At 42.2% G+C, this 17,727-nt stretch overlaps 1 protein-coding gene across 1 annotated transcript in view; it reads left to right on the top strand.

The window, feature by feature from the left end:
- MEIOB (meiosis specific with OB-fold) overlaps positions 1-17,727 on the top strand; it is a 128,382-nt gene that overhangs the window by 105,693 nt on the left and 4,962 nt on the right. Inside the window, exons 5-9 of the mRNA XM_070760826.1 lie at positions 5,912-5,984; positions 12,872-13,055; positions 14,542-14,642; positions 17,254-17,306; positions 17,468-17,563. Of these exons, the coding sequence (XP_070616927.1) occupies positions 5,912-5,984; positions 12,872-13,055; positions 14,542-14,642; positions 17,254-17,306; positions 17,468-17,563 (507 nt within the window). The remainder of the gene's footprint in view (positions 1-5,911; positions 5,985-12,871; positions 13,056-14,541; positions 14,643-17,253; positions 17,307-17,467; positions 17,564-17,727) is intronic.

Genomic DNA, 17,727 nt, shown 5'->3' with positions numbered 1-17,727 from the left:
AACTACTGGTAGGCAGGGCCACCATCAGGAATTTTGGGGGCCCATACAGCCTAAGTGTCTGCCCCCCCCCCGCCATTTTAAAAACTACTTTATTTGCGACATACCAATTATGTATTAAATGCCCCCCCCCCCATTTTTCAATTTGGCCGGGCCCCTGACGCCAGTAGCAGTAATACTGGCCTATCGGCGGCCCTGCTGGTAGGTCTAACCTTGCCGGACTGGTCAAAGCAGAGGAGCCAGACTAAACGTACCTAACCCATTTAAACTAATGGAGAGACAAAACAAAAAGAAGTCCATACTGGCTCGGTCGTCGCCCAGAATAAAAAGAACCGTGGTGGCTGCTGTGGAACCTCGGCAGCCATCAACAAATGAGCTACAGGAACAAAGCAAACAAAGCTTACAAATCAAAAAGCGGCAGAAATTCTCAATGTCAGAGAATCGCACAACCATGAAGTGTTATTGCAACTCGGAGCCTGAAAAACGTGGATGTCAAAGATGGATGTACCAATTATGGAAACAAGAATATGCAGACTCAAAAATAACAGAACTTCGACTGGCCGATCAGCGACGACTCATAACCAGGAACCAAATGTTCAGTGAAGTCAAATTAGAAGAAATACAGAAAATTTGCAAAATAGAAACACCAAAATCTGATCTGGCACCAGTAAAACCTCCAATAAGATCTGGAGTCACTGCACAACTGGAACCTGATGAAAACTTGGAAAGACAGCAAGAAGCTGCAGATGAGACACTTGGCATTATGACTCAAAGGCAGCAAGAACTGAAGGACCAAATACTTGCTCATGCAGGGTCCAATGCAGAGTGAAAGAGACTGCCAGCCTTAAAAAACATAAGCAAGAAACGACTTGTCCCACTGATGGAAGATATTAACTCTGCGCTTGCAACTGTCAATGTAACTTCAATTGAAGAATTGAATCAGCTTGCCTACAGTACAGCTGTGATAGTAACTGAAGAACTAGGGTTACAGCAACAGAAACCAATCGGAAAACCAACTGGAAAACCAAAATGGAAAATCCGACAAGGATTGAAAATCAAAAGCTTGAGATCAGATGCAAGTAACTTGAAGAACATTAAGGAGCAGAAACTGAACAATCAGAAGATCAAAGACTATTTGACAAAAAAGTACTGGCTTAGTACAAGAAAGATCGAGGAAGCTCTGGAAATTGTAAAGCAGCAGATAACAGCGGCAGCCAGGAAAATTGAGCATATGAAGCTAGGATCACCCAGTACAGGCAGAATCAAACATTTCAATCCAACCAGAGGCAGTTCTACCAGAACCTGCTTCAGCAAACAGATAAGAAAATTGAAAAGCCAGAGGTGAAAATAACAACAAAGTTCTGGAAAGATATCTGGAAGGTCGAAAAGGACTATTTGGACAGGGAGTCATTGCTCACAGTCACTCATGCCCTTATCACCTTGAGGTTCGATTACTGCAACGCTCTCTACATGGGGCTACCTTTGAAAAGTGTTCGGAAACTCCAGATCATGCAGAACGTGGCCGCGAGAGCCATCGTGGGGCTTCCCAGATTCGCCCACGTATCTACAACACTCCGTGGCCTGCATTGGCTGCCGATCAGTTTCCGGTCACAATTCAAAGCCCTACATGGCATTGGACCAGAGTACCTCCGGAACTGCCTGCTACCGCACGAATCCCAGCGGCCAATAAGGTCCCACAGAGTTGGCCTTCTCCGGGTCCCATCGACTAAACAATGTCATCTGGCGGGCCCCAGGGGAAGAGCCTTCTCTGTGGCGGCCCCGGCCCTCTGGAATCAACTCCCCCCAGAGATTAGAACTGCTCCCACTCTCCTTGTCTTCCGTAAACTACTTAAGACCCACCTATACCACCAGGCATGGGGGATTTGAGACATCTTTCCCCCAGGCTTATTATAATTTATGTTTGATATGTATGTGCTGTTTGGTTTTTAATTATGATAGGGTTTTTAGTTTTTTAATATTAGATTTGTGTCATTATAATATTGTTTTTATCGTTGTTGTGAGCCGCCCCGAGTCTTCGGAGAGGGGCGGCATACAAATCTAATAAATTATTATTATTAATATTATTATTATTATTATTATTATTATTATTATTATTATTATTATTATTACAAAACTGCTGGGTAGATAAAGGAGTTTGAGAAAAAATTCTCAAAGAACAATATGCAGCAGCTGGAAATAATACCTGAAATGATTGCAAAAAGATTGAAGAAAGTAAAGAACTAGACATCCCCTGGCACTGATCAGGTGCATGGTTTTTGGCTGAAATACCTGACCAGCCTGCATGCAAAAATGGCTGAATTGTTCAACAAAATGCTGTAGACAGGAAATATCAGTGAATGGCTTACTACTGGCAGAACATATTTAATACAGAAAGATGCAGCGAAAAGAGCCATACCAGGAAACTACAGGCCAATAGCATGTTTGCTGACCATGCTCAAACTGCTGACAGGTATCATAGCTGACAGAATTCAGGACTACCTAGAAGAAAATGACATCATGCCAGTGGAGCAAAAGGGCAATAAAAGACGAAGCAGAGGTACGAAAGACCAGTTCCTAATTGATAAAATGATTTCAGAGAACTGTAAGAACAGGAAAACAAACCTATACATAACCTGGATTGACTACAAGAAAGCCTTTGACTCATTGCCACACAGCTGAATCATAAAATGCCTGGAAGTCATTGGAGTCAGTGAAAACATCAGGAAATTCATAGAAAAGGTGATGAAATATTGGAAGACTGAGCTTTTTGTTGGGAATGAAAGCTATGGACTGATCAACATCAGAAGGGGCATCTTCCAGGGGGACTCTTTGTCCCCATTGCTATTCATAATCACTATAATCCCGCTGTCACTCATCCTACAGAAAACAAACCTAGGCTACCAAACTGCTAGGAATTCACCAAAAATTTCACGCCTGCTCTATATGGATGACCTAAGGTTGTACGGAAAATCAGAAACTGAGATACAGTCACTAACCAACAATGTGCGAATCTTCAGCAATGACATCAGCATGGAGTTTGGCCTGGATAAATGTGCCACAGTGGCACTGAAAAAGGGGAAAATCACTGAAAGTGAGGGCATTGAAATGCCAAATGGTCAAACCATCAAGTGCCACTAGCCAGAAGCTTACAGATATTTGGGCATCTTGAAACTGGATAATATCAAGCATGGTCATGTGAAAACTGTGATCAGCAAAGAGTACATACATCCAGAGGACCAGAAAAAATTTGAAGAGCAAACTGAATGGTGGCAACACTATCAAGTCTATAAATACTTGGGCCATACCTGTCATTAGATACACAGCTGGCATAGTGAATTGGATTCAAGCAGAGCTGGACAACTTGGACAGGAAAACCAGAAAATTAATGATGATCCATCATGCACTACACCCCCGCAGTGACATTGACAGGCTGTATTTACCAAGGAAAATATGCAGCAGAGGAAGCAGATAGTGGAAGAAGAGAAGCATGCACTAGCTGACTATGTGAAGGAGAGCAAAGAGTCAGTGTTGATGGAGGTCAACAATAGGAAGCTTCTCAAGGTGAAGCAAACTAAGGACCAGTACAGAAAAACTATAACTCAATGTCATATGGACAGTTGGCGGAACAAAGCATTGCATGGCCAATTCTTGGAAACGATTGAAGGCAAAGTGGATAAAGAAAAGACCTGGTCATGGCTTACAAGTGGAACACTCAAAAAGGAGACAGAAGGACTAATACTGGTGGCACAAGAACAGGCCATTAGAACAAATGCTGTCAAAGCCAGAATTGAAAAATCAACAGACGATCCAAAGTGCAGACTCTGTAAAAAAACAGATGAAACAATCGATCACATCCTCAGCTGCTGCAAAAAGATCGGACAGACTGAGTACAAGCATAGACATGATGCTGTGGCACAGATGATCCACTGGAACTTGTGCCGGAACTACCATTTACCAGTGGCAAGGAACTGGTGGGATCATAAGCCCAAAAAAGTGGTCGAAAATGAACAAGCAAAACTACTGTTGGACGTCTGACTTCAGACTGACCAAATTCTGAAGCATAACACACCAGACATCCTGATTGTGGAGAAAAAGAAAGTATGGATCATCAACATCGCAATCCCAGGGGACAGCAGAATTGAGGAGAAGCAACTAGAGAAATTAATGAAATACGAAGATCTAAAAATCAAGCTGCAACGACTCTGGCATAAGTCAGTGAAAGTGGGCCCAGTGGTACTTGGCACGCTGGGCGCAGTGCCAAAGGATCTCAGTGGACATTTGAAAACCACTGTAATTGACAAAATCTCCATCTGTCAATTGCAAAAGGCCGCTTTACTGGGATTGGCAAACATAATTCGCCGCTACATCACGCAGTCCTAGGTGCTTGGGAAGTGCCTGACTGGTGATGAAATACAAAATCCAGCATAGTGATCTCATTTGCTGTGTTGTATTGACATAATAATAATAATAATAATAATAATAATAATAATAATAATAATAATAATAATAATAATAGTAATAGTAATAGTAATAATAATAATAATAATAATAATAATAATAATAATAATAATAAATCAGTCCGACTTCAGACTGACCGAATTCTGAAGTATAACACACCAGACATCCTGACTGTGGAGAAAAAGAAAGTATGGATCATCAACATCGCAATCCCAGGGGACATTAAAGAGTAGATATTATTATTATTATTATTATTATTATTATTATTATTATTATTATTATTAATTAGACTTATATGCCGCCCCTCTCCGAAGACTCGGAGCTGCTCACAACAAAATACAAAGCACAAATCTAATATTAAAAAACAATTATAAAAACCCATTATAAAAAACAGTCATACCATCCAATTAAACCATACATAAAATAAAACAGCTAAAGGTCAGTTATGTCCAACAAGCCTGGTGGCATAGGTGAGTTTTCAGTAATTTGTGAAAGGCAAGGAGGGTGGGGGCAGTCCTAATCTCTGGGGGGAGTTTATTCCAGAGGGCCGGGGCCGCCACAGAGAAGGCTCTTCTCCTGGGGCCCGCCAGATGACATTGTTTTGTCGATGGGACCCAGAGAAGGCCAACTCTGTGAGACCTGATCGGTCGCTGGGATTCGTGTGGTAGCAGGCGGTCCTGAAGGTATTCTGGTCCGATGCCATGTGGGGCTTTATAGGTCATAACTTTGAATTGTGACTGGAAACTGATGGGCAGCCAGTGCAGGTCATGGAGTGTTGGTGTTACATGGGCATTTTTGGGAAAGTCCATGATATCTCTTGCGGTCGCATTCTTCACAATCTGAAGTTTCCGAACACTTTTCAAAGGTAGCCCCATGTAGAGAGAATTACAGTATACATCCATATTGGGTGAAGAGTAGATAAAAGCCACAGGTCACCCATTCCTGGTTTAAATGGTATAATCTGTGCAAGATTACTGGTGGACAGAAATTAGTAAAGTAAATCTAAAGTTTAAGTATTTCTAAAAAGCATGTACAATTTAAAAGCCTATACTTTAGTCATGCTGCTTTTTACCTTGCATGTTATTTTGTATTCCAAGGTAAAAAGATACTATGCAGCATATATCTGCATACAGCATGTGTCTGCATATCATTAAAGGTACAGCATCTTTCCAGGATAGACCAGCTGCCTTTTGCATGTGTGGTGTAATCTTGGGAAAAGCTACATTTGATTTAAGGTGTTGGGGTGTTGCAGGCAGGAGATACATGTGCCAGATGTTATGTAGTGGTGCACAGCCTGCTTCTTTTATTTTCTTTTACTAATCATTTTGTTTGGATTGAAAATAATTCAATTCATTCACTCTGTAGATTTGGTTTATAGCAAACCCTAAGGACTGGTTTGCAGGTACAGTATATTGATTCATTTGTAAACTGTCGCTTGATTTTTTTAAAATCACAGTCATAATTGAAAATCCTCTAGTACAGACAAAAGAGGTGGAAAAAGAAGAAAAGTTCAACCCTACTACAACAAGGTAAATAAAAAATAGAATCCATGTGGTTGGAATAGATTATTGTGATCAGAAGATGCAGCGGATTATGACTGCACAATTATACAGGTAGTCCTTGACTTACAACAGTTTGTTTAGTGACTGCTCAAAGTTACAACAGCACTGGAAAAAATGACTTATGACTGTTTTTCACACTTATATCCATTGCAGCATTTCCCGTGGTCACAGGATCAAAATTCAGAGGATTAGCAACTAGTTCATATTTATGACAGTTGCAGTATCCCAGGGTCATGTGATAAGCTTTTGATACTTTCTGACAAGCAAAACTAATGGGGAAGCAAAATCTGCTGAACAACTTAACAAATGCAATGCTTTATTAACAAATGTGGCAAGAAAAGTCATAAAATGGGGCAAAACTCACTTAACAAATATTTCACTTAGCCACATAAATTTTGGGGTCAATTGTGGTCATAGGACTACCTGTATACAAGCTAGGGAAAATATTCTATATGAATATTGCACATATCAAAACAGGCACAATGTACAGTATAATTATTTTGGCTTCTGGTTTTTTGGAGTAATATAATTAATAACCAAATCAATGTATTTTTTTTCTTTATTTGGTAACAAAATGTTGAAGCATTTTTTCTGCAAAGCACCGTGAGCAAAAGTTGCCACACATAAGACAAAATCTTGAATAATGCACTTACTTATATTCATCTTTTATCCCTATCCAAAAAAGTATAGTGATAGTAATTTCATTTTCTATATCCAGCAAATGGACATAAAATATAGCCAAAGCAGAAGGAGGTCAACCTATTTTCCAAAGCACTTGAGGACAGGAATGCAATAATGGGCGGAAGACCATTGAAGAGATATCCAACCTAGAATTAAGGATAAATTTTCTGACAGTGTGAACAATTAATCACTAGAATGGCTTGCCTTCAGAAGTTGTGGGTGCTCCATCACTGGAAGTTTTCAAGATGAGATAAAGCCATGATGGCGAACCTATGGCAGATGTGACAGAGGTTGATGCAGAACCCTCTCTGTGGGCAGGTTCCTGATGCCCTGGCATGCACAAAGACCAGCTGACTGGCGTGTATGCATGTGCCAGAAACCAGAACACCAGTGGCTGGCATGCGCATGTGCACCAGTCAGATGGTCTTTGGGTTTCTGGGGCTCTGATGAAGATCAGCTGGCCAGTGCATGCATGCACGAGAAACCCAAAGATCAGGTGCCTGGTGCACGCATGTGCACCGGCCAGCTGGTTTTTGAATTTCCAGTGTTCGGGCACACACACATGCATATTCCAGTTTGATCACTCAGTGCAGCACTGAGATAGGGCAATCATTTGTCCAACATGACATAGGGTATTGGACTAGAAGACCTCACTCCTCCCTTCCAACTGTTATTCTTTGTTTTATGTCTTTTACAAGTTGTGAATTCATGCCATATTTATGCAGTACCTCAGTAAATTACCTTGATGTTAATAAATGTTAAAAAATATCCTAATTATCATCTACAATAGGATTGGAAGCATTGATTTGTTTTGCTTTGCTTTGTTCTAAGGTAATCAGTAGCTTATGTTACCTTCTTCACAGTGAATGGCCTCGTAGACAATTTAGGAAGTTGAATACAACAGTTCCGTGGCTCACAACCTGTGGTCTTTGGACCCTGGAGTGGGGCACAATGTCATTACAGGCGGTCCACAAAGGCTTAAAGAAATGTTGTGGTTTAAACTTTGAGTTAAATTTTGAGAGTCTGTGGCTGGAGCCGTAATTCATTTCATTGGGTTTGCATCTAGGGTTCAGAACTGCAGCCTAAAGAATCCTCAGTCGGTAACTATAATGGATAGCTGCACTTCTAAAAGATGTATTTGTTGTATCCTGTAATGGCTACCTTGTAACGCTGTAAATAGTTTGTTCCTCTTTTCCAGCGCTGTCTGAGCCCAAGCAGGAAGTCGCTCCTGATTGGCTCAGACGCGGCCGGCTCTCGCTTTGGCGGGAACCGCAAAAGTATAAAAGAAGCGGCTTCTCCCTGCAGAGCCAGTCGGTACTCGCTGAATCGTCACTTTACCTTGCTGAGCTGTCACTTATTCTCTGAGCTGAATAAAAGTACCGATTGCTCAAACCCTGTCTCTGGGTCTACTTCACTGGCGACGAACGAACGGAAGAACTTCGCGTGCAACATGGACAAAATCCAGATCGGCCAGGCTCCAGAACTTTTCGATGCCGAGAAAATGACTTGGGACGAGTACATGGCCACCTTCGAGATATTCCTCGAGGCGGCGGGAATGCAGGACGCCGGAGCCGATCGCAGACGGGCTATTTTTCTAAACTACTGCGGCGCAGAGATCCGTAGACTTGCCCAAACTCTCACCGAACCAGAACAAGCAAGAGCCACAGCGTGGGACGTCCTTCAACAGAAACTAGCGAGCCATTTTAAACCAACCAGACCAGCCGTGGTTTACCGGCATCAATTTCACATGATGGCTCAGAGAGAAACCGAGTCGATAAGCCAATTCACAACGCGGCTTCGAACGGTACTCGCTCAATGCAAGTTTCAAGATCCGGAAGCTCGCCTCACCGACGCCTTGATTTTCGGCATGAAGAACCACACAGTGAGAAGTAAACTCCTCACCGAAGACGAGCCGACTCTACAAACCGTAATCAAATTAGCGCAAACCGCGGAAGCAGCCGACGCAGCGGCAAGAGAATTAAAAGAGCACGGAAGGCGAGAAACCATTGCCAAAATCGACGCCGAGTCTCCCAGCGCCATGGGAACAGACGTCCGCGGCCAGCTAACTAGCAACGGGGACGACTGCCTCCTCCTGCAAGACCAACCGAGACACCCTAGAGCTACGCATCCAGCCCCCTGCGCGGGCTGCCGGGGAAATCACCAGCGCCATCGATGCCCGTTCCGCGACACCACTTGCCGCCGTTGCAACCGGAGAGGCCACATCGCCATCGCATGCAGGGCAACGGCACCAGAAGAAACTTTTGCCACACAACAATACCAGCAACCCCAAAACCACCCCCCCCAATCGCGAGAAAGGAGACCGTTCCGCAACTCGGGTCAAAGGAATTACCCCACCGCTAACCGAGACTACAATAGAGGTAACTCTCAATATTCCGTGAATAACACGGCAACCAAAAAGGGGGCTAAAATTGTTATCTCGTTGTTGCTAAATAACCAGCCTTGCTCAATGGAGCTAGATACGGGTTCGAGATATACCATCATGCCCTGGGAAAAATTTAAGCTATATATGCCTAATGTGTCTGAGGCTGACCTAATTCAAACCTCTTTGGTGATCAGAGACTTCCAAGGGGGGATAATCTCGGTCCTGGGAACTGCAAATGTACCTATTGTATTTAAGAATGTCAAATGTACCCTTCCCATGCTTATTGTGACGGGGGCCAAACACTCCCTGCTAGGGCTAGCATGGATGGAACCGTTGGGGATTGAAATTTCGGGTGTGTGTAATGTAAACTGTGATATTATGCCTAACTTTGTGAAAGAGTTCCCTGAAGTGTTCAGCCCCACCTTAGGATTGTATAAGGGAACCCCCATATCTTTCTCTATTGACCCCAAGGTCCCACCAGTTAGACTGAAACCTCGCAGGGTTCCCCTCCCGCTTCTCCCCAAGCTAGACTTACAGCTGGACAAACTCATTAGTCAAGGTATCTTGGTCCCTGTGGAACAGGGGCCATGGGAAACTCCCATAGTGACACCCCTGAAGCCAGATGGCTCCTTAAGAGTTTGCGCTGATTACAAATCAACCCTGAATAAGGCACTCCAACACCACCCCTACCCCATTCCGGTTGTGCAACAACTCTTACACTCCCTGGGGGAGGGGAAAAGGTTCGCAAAGATCGACCTGGCGCAGGCTTACCAGCAACTTCCGGTCGATGAACAAACAGCAAACGCTCAAACAATTGTAACGCACAGGGGGGCTTTCAAATGCACGAGGTTACAGTTTGGGGTGAGCATAGCCCCAGGGATATTCCAGAGCATCATGGAACGCCTATTGTCAGGGGTAAATGGGGCCATCCCATATTTTGATGACATCTTAATTGCAGGGGAAAACCAGGAACAAGTGAACAAAAGAATAAGGGAAGTACTTAAGAGGCTACAGGACAAAGGGTTACGAATCAAGCCTGATAAATGTGTCTGGGGAACTAACAGTATTGAATTCCTAGGATATAAAATAGATAAGGAAGGTATCCACCCCACAACTGAGAAGCTGAGAGCAATTAGAGAAGCCCCAGAGCCACGAGATAAGAGTGAGTTGCAAGCATTTTTGGGCCTCCTTAATTTTTATTCCGTTTTTTTAAAGCAGAAGGCAACAGTAGCAGAGCCTCTCCATCGTTTACTCCAGAAGGAAGCCCGCTGGACATGGGGGAAAATTGAACGTGAAGCCTTTGCTCAAATAAAAAATTTACTAACTTCTAAAAGTGTAGTAGTCCAATATAGTGCCTCACTACCCATTAGGCTCACGTGCGACGCTTCGCCGTACGGCATAGGAGGAGTCCTAGCTCACGTTCTACCTAATCAGACAGAGGCCCCAATAGCATTTTTTTCAAGAACCATGACCAGCACAGAGAGAAATTATAGCCAGTTAGACAAGGAGGCTCTGGCATTAGTGGCAGGGGTAAAGAAGTTTCACAATTACATTTTTGGAAGAAATTTTGAGCTAGTCACTGACCACAAACCCCTACTAGGCCTGCTAGCCCCCAACAAGCCCACTCCACCTTTTATGTCTCCAAGACTAATCAGATGGGCCCTTTTCCTCTCTGGGTATCAGTATGAGCTCACCCACAAGGGGGGGAAGGAAATCAATCATGCAGACGGCCTCAGCAGATGCCCCATAGCAGACTTGGTAGAAGACCCTGTTCCAACCACAGACGTGCTAATGATAGAACTCGAGGAAAACCCACTAACCACAGCAAAAGAGGTAGCTGCACACACGCAGCAAGACCAAATCCTGAAACAAGTAGTGAACTGTGTTCTAAAGGGATGGCAAAATGATATTGTTAAACCTGAATTGTGTGATTTTAAGAACAAAAGGCTTGAATTGTCATATGTAAAAGGTTGTTTGCTGTGGGGGGATAGAGTGATCATCCCCAAACGCCTAAGGGAAAAGGTACTCAGAATGTTACACGTGGGCCATCCTGGGATTGTCAGGATGAAGAGCCTAGCAAGGGGGCATTTATGGTGGCCAGGGCTTGATGCTGATATTGAAAGTTGGGTTTCAAAGTGTGACCCGTGCCAAGAGTCTAGGCCCAATCCCCCCAAAACAACTCCGGCTGAGTGGGAACAGCCTGCTGGCCCTTGGTCTAGGATCCACATTGATTTTGCTGGCCCAGTGGGGTCTCAGTATTTCCTAATAGTGGTTGATGCTTTCTCCAAATGGTTGGAAATAATAGCAATGAACAACATAACCACAAGTGCCACTATCAAGGTATTGAGCAGACTGTTTGCATCCCATGGTTGCCCTGATCTATTGGTGTCTGACAATGGACCACAACTAACAGCCAGGCAATTCGAATTATTCCTAGATGGCCTGGGGGTCAGACATGCCCTCATCTCGCCTTACTCGCCCTGGGCTAACGGGTTGGCAGAACGTTACGTAAGGGTGGCTAAAGAGGCATTGCACAGGTCAGGCCCTAGAGATGTGCAACAGAACTTGGACCAATTCTTATTAACCCAGCACATTACCCCTAACTCGCACACACATGTAAGCCCTGCAGAGTTATTGATGGGGAGAAAGTTGAGGTCACCACTAGACAGGTTAAACCCAAGGTTCTGTTTGAATAATAACCAAATGTGCATAAAACCAGAAAGAGAAATGTATTTGGGTCAAAATGTATATGTAAAATGCTTTGATGGAAATGTAAACTGGATGAAGGGAATTATTGTTAAGCAAAATGCACCCAAGACTTATATTGTTAAACTGGAGGATGGTCGTTTGTGGAAACGACACATAGACCACATTCGGAAACGAACTGAAAACCAATTACAACAACCCGCTGACTCGGACTCTCCCCCCTCAACAGACTTTTATACATTGCCCGAACTAAGAAACACGCAGAGAGACTTATCGGGCCAGGGGGAACCATCCAGCGACGCCGAGCCATCCTCGTCCTCCGAGGCCTTCGTTGGGCCCGCCAGGCCTAGTCCGCCGCACCGGGAGAACAGCGGCGAGCCATCCTCCACAGTCAGTGGCGAAGGAGAAAATGGACTGCGCAGGTCAGCGCGAGAGTCTCGAAGGCCTCACCGATTGGACGACTTCGTCACGTGGCTTTCTTGATGGATGGGTCCAACTATGAGGGGAGGGGTGTTGTATCCTGTAATGGCTACCTTGTAACGCTGTAAATAGTTTGTTCCTCTTTTCCAGCGCTGTCTGAGCCCAAGCAGGAAGTCGCTCCTGATTGGCTCAGACGCGGCCGGCTCTCGCTTTGGCGGGAACCGCAAAAGTATAAAAGAAGCGGCTTCTCCCTGCAGAGCCAGTCGGTACTCGCTGAATCGTCACTTTACCTTGCTGAGCTGTCACTTATTCTCTGAGCTGAATAAAAGTACCGATTGCTCAAACCCTGTCTCTGGGTCTACTTCAGTATTCATAACATATAAGGGCTGTAAAAATTTTGATGAGATTTTTGTTCCTCATATATGATAGGCTTGCCTTGTTACAAATCTTAACTACAGTGTAAAAGACAATCTGTTTCCAATAGTGTTTTCTTTTTAGTTTTGAATGTCAAAATAAATTTAGATGTCAGAAAAGTAATTGACAATTTTTATTTTTAATGGTTTCATCTGTTACTCATGCAGTATTCAAATATAAAAAGTTTGATGCAACCAGTAGAGTACATATGTATTTTAAAGTTGTAAAATATTATGTGCCCACTTGTCAGCAGTTACAAACTATTGCTTAGTGAGAATCACTCTGTGGTCAGAATCTATGAAGACACCAGATTGCTGTCTCTGTTACATATACCTGTAAAGAACTCTCAGGACTTTTACTCATTGGGTGATATTGTAGCCAATGGACAAAACCTGGATGGAAAAATAATTAACGTTCTTGCTGCTGTTAAATCAGTAAGTCATGCCAACTGTAACAAATCAAATAGATCACACATTATAGCCTGAAAATGTAATGGCACTAAGAAAGGTTAATGAATAACATCAATGAAATATGTTATAAATAATATTCTATAAAACCTTCATGAATTTAAGGTACTAAAGGTTTATTTAAAATTTCTGCATAGGTTAATTAGTAATCATTAGGTTAAGTATTAATGCTAAATGCAATATTCAAATTAAGTTGAATCTCACCCTTGTATCTTTATCCCCTTTCCTGCATAATCCATGTAAACTCTTCTACACATACCATACTGAAAAGTACATAAGCTTCTATTAAATGCTAACATTGGAGGGAAAAGGGATAAATAGTGGGTGAGAGTTTCTAAACCAGTGGTTCTCAACCTGGGGGTAGGGACCCTTTTGAGGGTTGAATGACCATTTCACAGGGGTCCCCTAAGACCAAGGGAAAAGGTAAATGTCCCATGGTGTTAGGAACTAAAGCTTCTATTCTGGCATGTTGGAACATATTTTTACAATCCAATCAATCAAGCATTTACAGTGGGGGTGTCCCTTTGACCTTCCTGCCAATCAACGTAAAACTCTGTTGGCAGAATTGGCATTAGACTTATGCTTGGGGGGTCACCACCATATGAGAAACTATTAAGGGGTCACAGCATTAGAAAGGTTGAGAACCACTCTTCTAAACCATTCCTGCCTTCATTTATTGAGTTTAAACTTTTCTTCAGCTGGACTTTGGTGAATGGAAAAAAGTAAAGAACTCTTATAATATATGTGTGCCTATTGAAATAGAGACAAAGAGAGTAGAGTCATTAACTATACGAAAAAAAATCTTGTTTTACCTAAAATATGCAGTTCTTTCATTTCAAAGCTTTAACTGGTTGTTAAACATTTAAAGTAATATCATAGTTTTAACCATTCAGTCATGTCTTGGTGACTTTACAGGCAAGTGCTCTCTATGCCAGTGTTTTACAACCTTGGCAACTTGAAGATATTTGGACTTCAACTTCCAGAATTCTGGGAGTTGAAGTCCAAATATCTTCAAGTTGCCAAGGTTGGGAAACACTGCTCTATGCTATCCTGTCAAGCACAGCTTCTATCAGTTGTTGGATGTTCATCTATGATAGTATCAAACCAGTGAGTTAACCATTAATACTTCTAAGTAGTAAGAATTACTAATTAGTAATAAGAATTTCTAACAAATTCTACAGGAATTCTTATTGTTTTATAAGTGACAGGGTGAAATGAGAACACTTCATTTCCTATAGCAATATTGCACAATTTGATAATATCCCACAATTTGAATTATTACCCACAATGTAATTATCACCAGTGCTTCTATTGCTTAATTCTTGCTGAAATGGGCTTAAGTTTGAATAGAGGTACCATGAATATGAGAACAATTTCTATTTAACAAAACAGATATACATGGAACATTATGATCAAGATCAACTTTTGTTTTTCTTTTTTTCCCTTTACAAAGGTTGGTGAACCAAAATATTTTGCCACTTCAGACAGGCGGAAAGGCCAAAGGTGTGAAGTAAGGCTGTATGATGATAGCGAGTCTTCCTTTACAATGATATGGTAAGCACTGGTTGAAGGCATAATTCAGCTATATACGAATGATTACAAAAATATGAAGCAACAATGGGTATAAATGCATTCAATGATCACTAACTGAACCCTCTTAGTTGGGTGACCTTTGTGAAATAGAGGATTAATTAAGGCATGCGTTCCTTAAGATTTCATTTGTGTTAATCTATTAGGAAAAGTTCCGTATCCAGAGCTCTCTAAAGAGAAAGGGAGTTTGCTGCATCTGTAGGCTTTTAAATGTATTGTTTGCATACAAGTATAAAAAATAACGAAAATTACCTCGATGAAAATATGCAAGCAACGTTAGAAAGATAAAGGGAGCTGTAGTCCTGAATAAAAGAGATAACATTCAGAAATAGCTCAGGTAGATGTCTCCTTGATTCATTGGAGATAAAGGAGAGCTGGGGGAGACCCAGCACAGACTTGTCTCAATAAAAGAAGGGACTGGACAGTCCAGATGGAAAAGGATTCCTCCTTGCGCAGAGGGTTGAACTTCTAGACCTCCAAGTTCCCTTCCATCCTTATGACGCTATTCCTATTTCTCCTATAGAGTTGATTCCCTGGTTTGTTCTATCTACAGTACCAGGGTTTACAACAAGATAGTTAATTGAGATTAACATTTTAGGAAAATGTGAGCAAAATATGCAACCTGGAGAGACAAAGGACACGTGCATTCTATGCTATTTGCTGTTAGTATGACCAATTACTGTATTTTTCGGTGTATAAGATGCACTGGTGTATAAGATGCACCTAGATTTTAGAGGAGGAAAACAAGGAAAAACGTATTCTGAACCAAATGGTGTAGTATTATATTGTTTAATAAAGTACCAGTGTAGCAGAATACTTTTTACAACCATGTATACTTTTTAAAACCATGTACACTTTTTACAAACTTCAAACTTGACAGCTTGAAGACTTGTGGACTTTAACTCCCAGAATTCCTCCACCAGTCATGCTAGCTCAGAAATGGGAGTTGAAGTCCACAAGCCTTAAGCTTGCCAGGTTTGAAGACCCTTGTACTCCTAACCCCTAACTCAGGGGTCTTCAAACTTGGAGGTTGGTCTTCAAACCTGTCAGGCGGCTTGCTTCAGGCAACAGAGGCTCCTCAGATGCAGGCTTCATCCAGCGGTGGCCAGAAGCAGTGGCGGCAGTGGCAGCTTTCCCATGTTTCTCACGTGCTTTGGTGGTGGCGGTCAGCAGCAGCAGCAGCTTCCCGCAACGGCTTTTCATGCAGTTTGGTGGCTCGTTGCCACCGTGGCCACCAAAACATGAGAAAGCTGCGGTGAAAGACCTGCTGCTGCTGCCCTTCCTGCGAGGAGTTGCTGCCCCCGTTGCTGGCCACAACCGGCCGCCACTGCCAAACTTGGATTTTCTTCAAAACATTCTACATGACGGAAACATCCTGGTGGCCATCAAGCTTGGTAAGTCTGCGGAAGAGAGAGCCAACCTGTCTGCTGCCACCAACTAACCAGCGAATCATCTCGGCATGCCTGCATGACGGACGGGGAAATGAAAGAAGGTGCACTGATCTGCCTGGGAGAATTTGCGGGATGGAAGAAGTCTTGACGGGGTTCCCGGTTGTCTGCGACTTTGCACCTCCTGTTCTGTAATGCTCTATTATTTTTTTTAAAAGTTACAGTTTACAGAAATATTAAAATTCACTCGAGTTGTAACGCTGGATGTTTCTGTCATGTAGAAAGTCTGATGAAAATCCAAGTTTGGCAGTGGCGGCCGGTGGTGGCCTCACAGGCTTTGAGCAGGAATGGTGGCGGCAGCAGCTTTTTCTCTGCAGTTTTCTCATGTTTTGGCGGCCGTGGTGGCAGCCAGCGGCCAAACTGCATGAAAAGCTGCCACCCTCGGACTACGGGAAGGCTGCCGCCACTGCTGCTGACTGCTGCCCAACTCCCACCCTGCAACATTTGGTGTATAAGACGCATCCAGTTTTTGACACACTTTTTCGAGGTAAAAAGGTGTGTCTTATACACCAAAAATATGGTACTTCAGTCTTCAAATGCATTTAGCTGACAGTTCACTAGCTTTATGCTTTCTGGGTTTTTTTGAGGTTTGTGGAGAACTTTAGATTCAATTCCAAAAAAGGGTCTTCAGAGCATATGGAGATATAAACTTATCACCCACCTATCACTGTTTTAAACAGATCCAGATATGTACTACATTCATGTCTTCCATATGTTCAGAAGCATCTTTTTAAAAGCATATCCAAAGTGCTGTACAGCCCTAATATTTTGAACCTCTTAAATCTAATCTGTCTGCCTGTGTCTTCCCATATGAAAATTTCTACTTATTGATAATAAGGACATCTTTCCATACCAGATGCATATGGGAAGATAAAAGAAAGGATCTTTCCATTTGCTCTGGAATGCGTTTAATGGGATAGCTCCTGATTGTGCAATTTTTAGGAAGGGAGGTAGCAGAGAAACATCTGATCAAGTATTTGCTTTTGCTTTTTTTATTGACTAATTTTAAGTATGTATGTGCTTACATGCTTTTAATATTTAAATACTTCTCTAATAATATATAACCATAAACATTTTAAATAAATAAGCATTTATTTATATTAACCTAATGCTATTGTTTTCTCCAGCTGGGACAATGAATCTATCCAGTTTGCACAGAGCTGGGTACCCCAAGAAACAGGTATCATTTTTTTTTTCATTTTTCACAAACATTACCAGATTTTGTTAAAGTATCTTAAAGCCTGCCTCTGATATTTGTTTGTTTGTTTGTATTTATATGCCGCCCCTCTCCGAGGAATCAGGGCAGCTTACAACAAAACACACTGTATTTTCTTTTCTCAGTAATATTTGCATCTGATATAAGAATAAATTTTGACAAATTTAGAAACCGTATGATTGCAACTGTAATGTCAAAGACCATCATTACTATCAACCCTGGTAAGTAATTGTTCTTAAGTTCTGTTTAAAGTATCATAAATGCCTTATTCTAGTCCTTTTAATGAACAGAAGGTTGGGAATTTAAAGTCAGTGGTTTGAATCTGAAATAAAACTATAAGTATAAATAATGTATCATAAACAATTGTAGCTATGCATATACTATA

This window comes from Erythrolamprus reginae, chromosome 9, assembly GCF_031021105.1.
Source record: "Erythrolamprus reginae isolate rEryReg1 chromosome 9, rEryReg1.hap1, whole genome shotgun sequence".
In the NCBI taxonomy this organism is placed as follows: Eukaryota; Metazoa; Chordata; class Lepidosauria; order Squamata; family Dipsadidae; genus Erythrolamprus; species Erythrolamprus reginae.
Note: the sequence above shows the minus strand (reverse complement) of the source record. Positions and strands in the feature narration are given on the sequence as shown.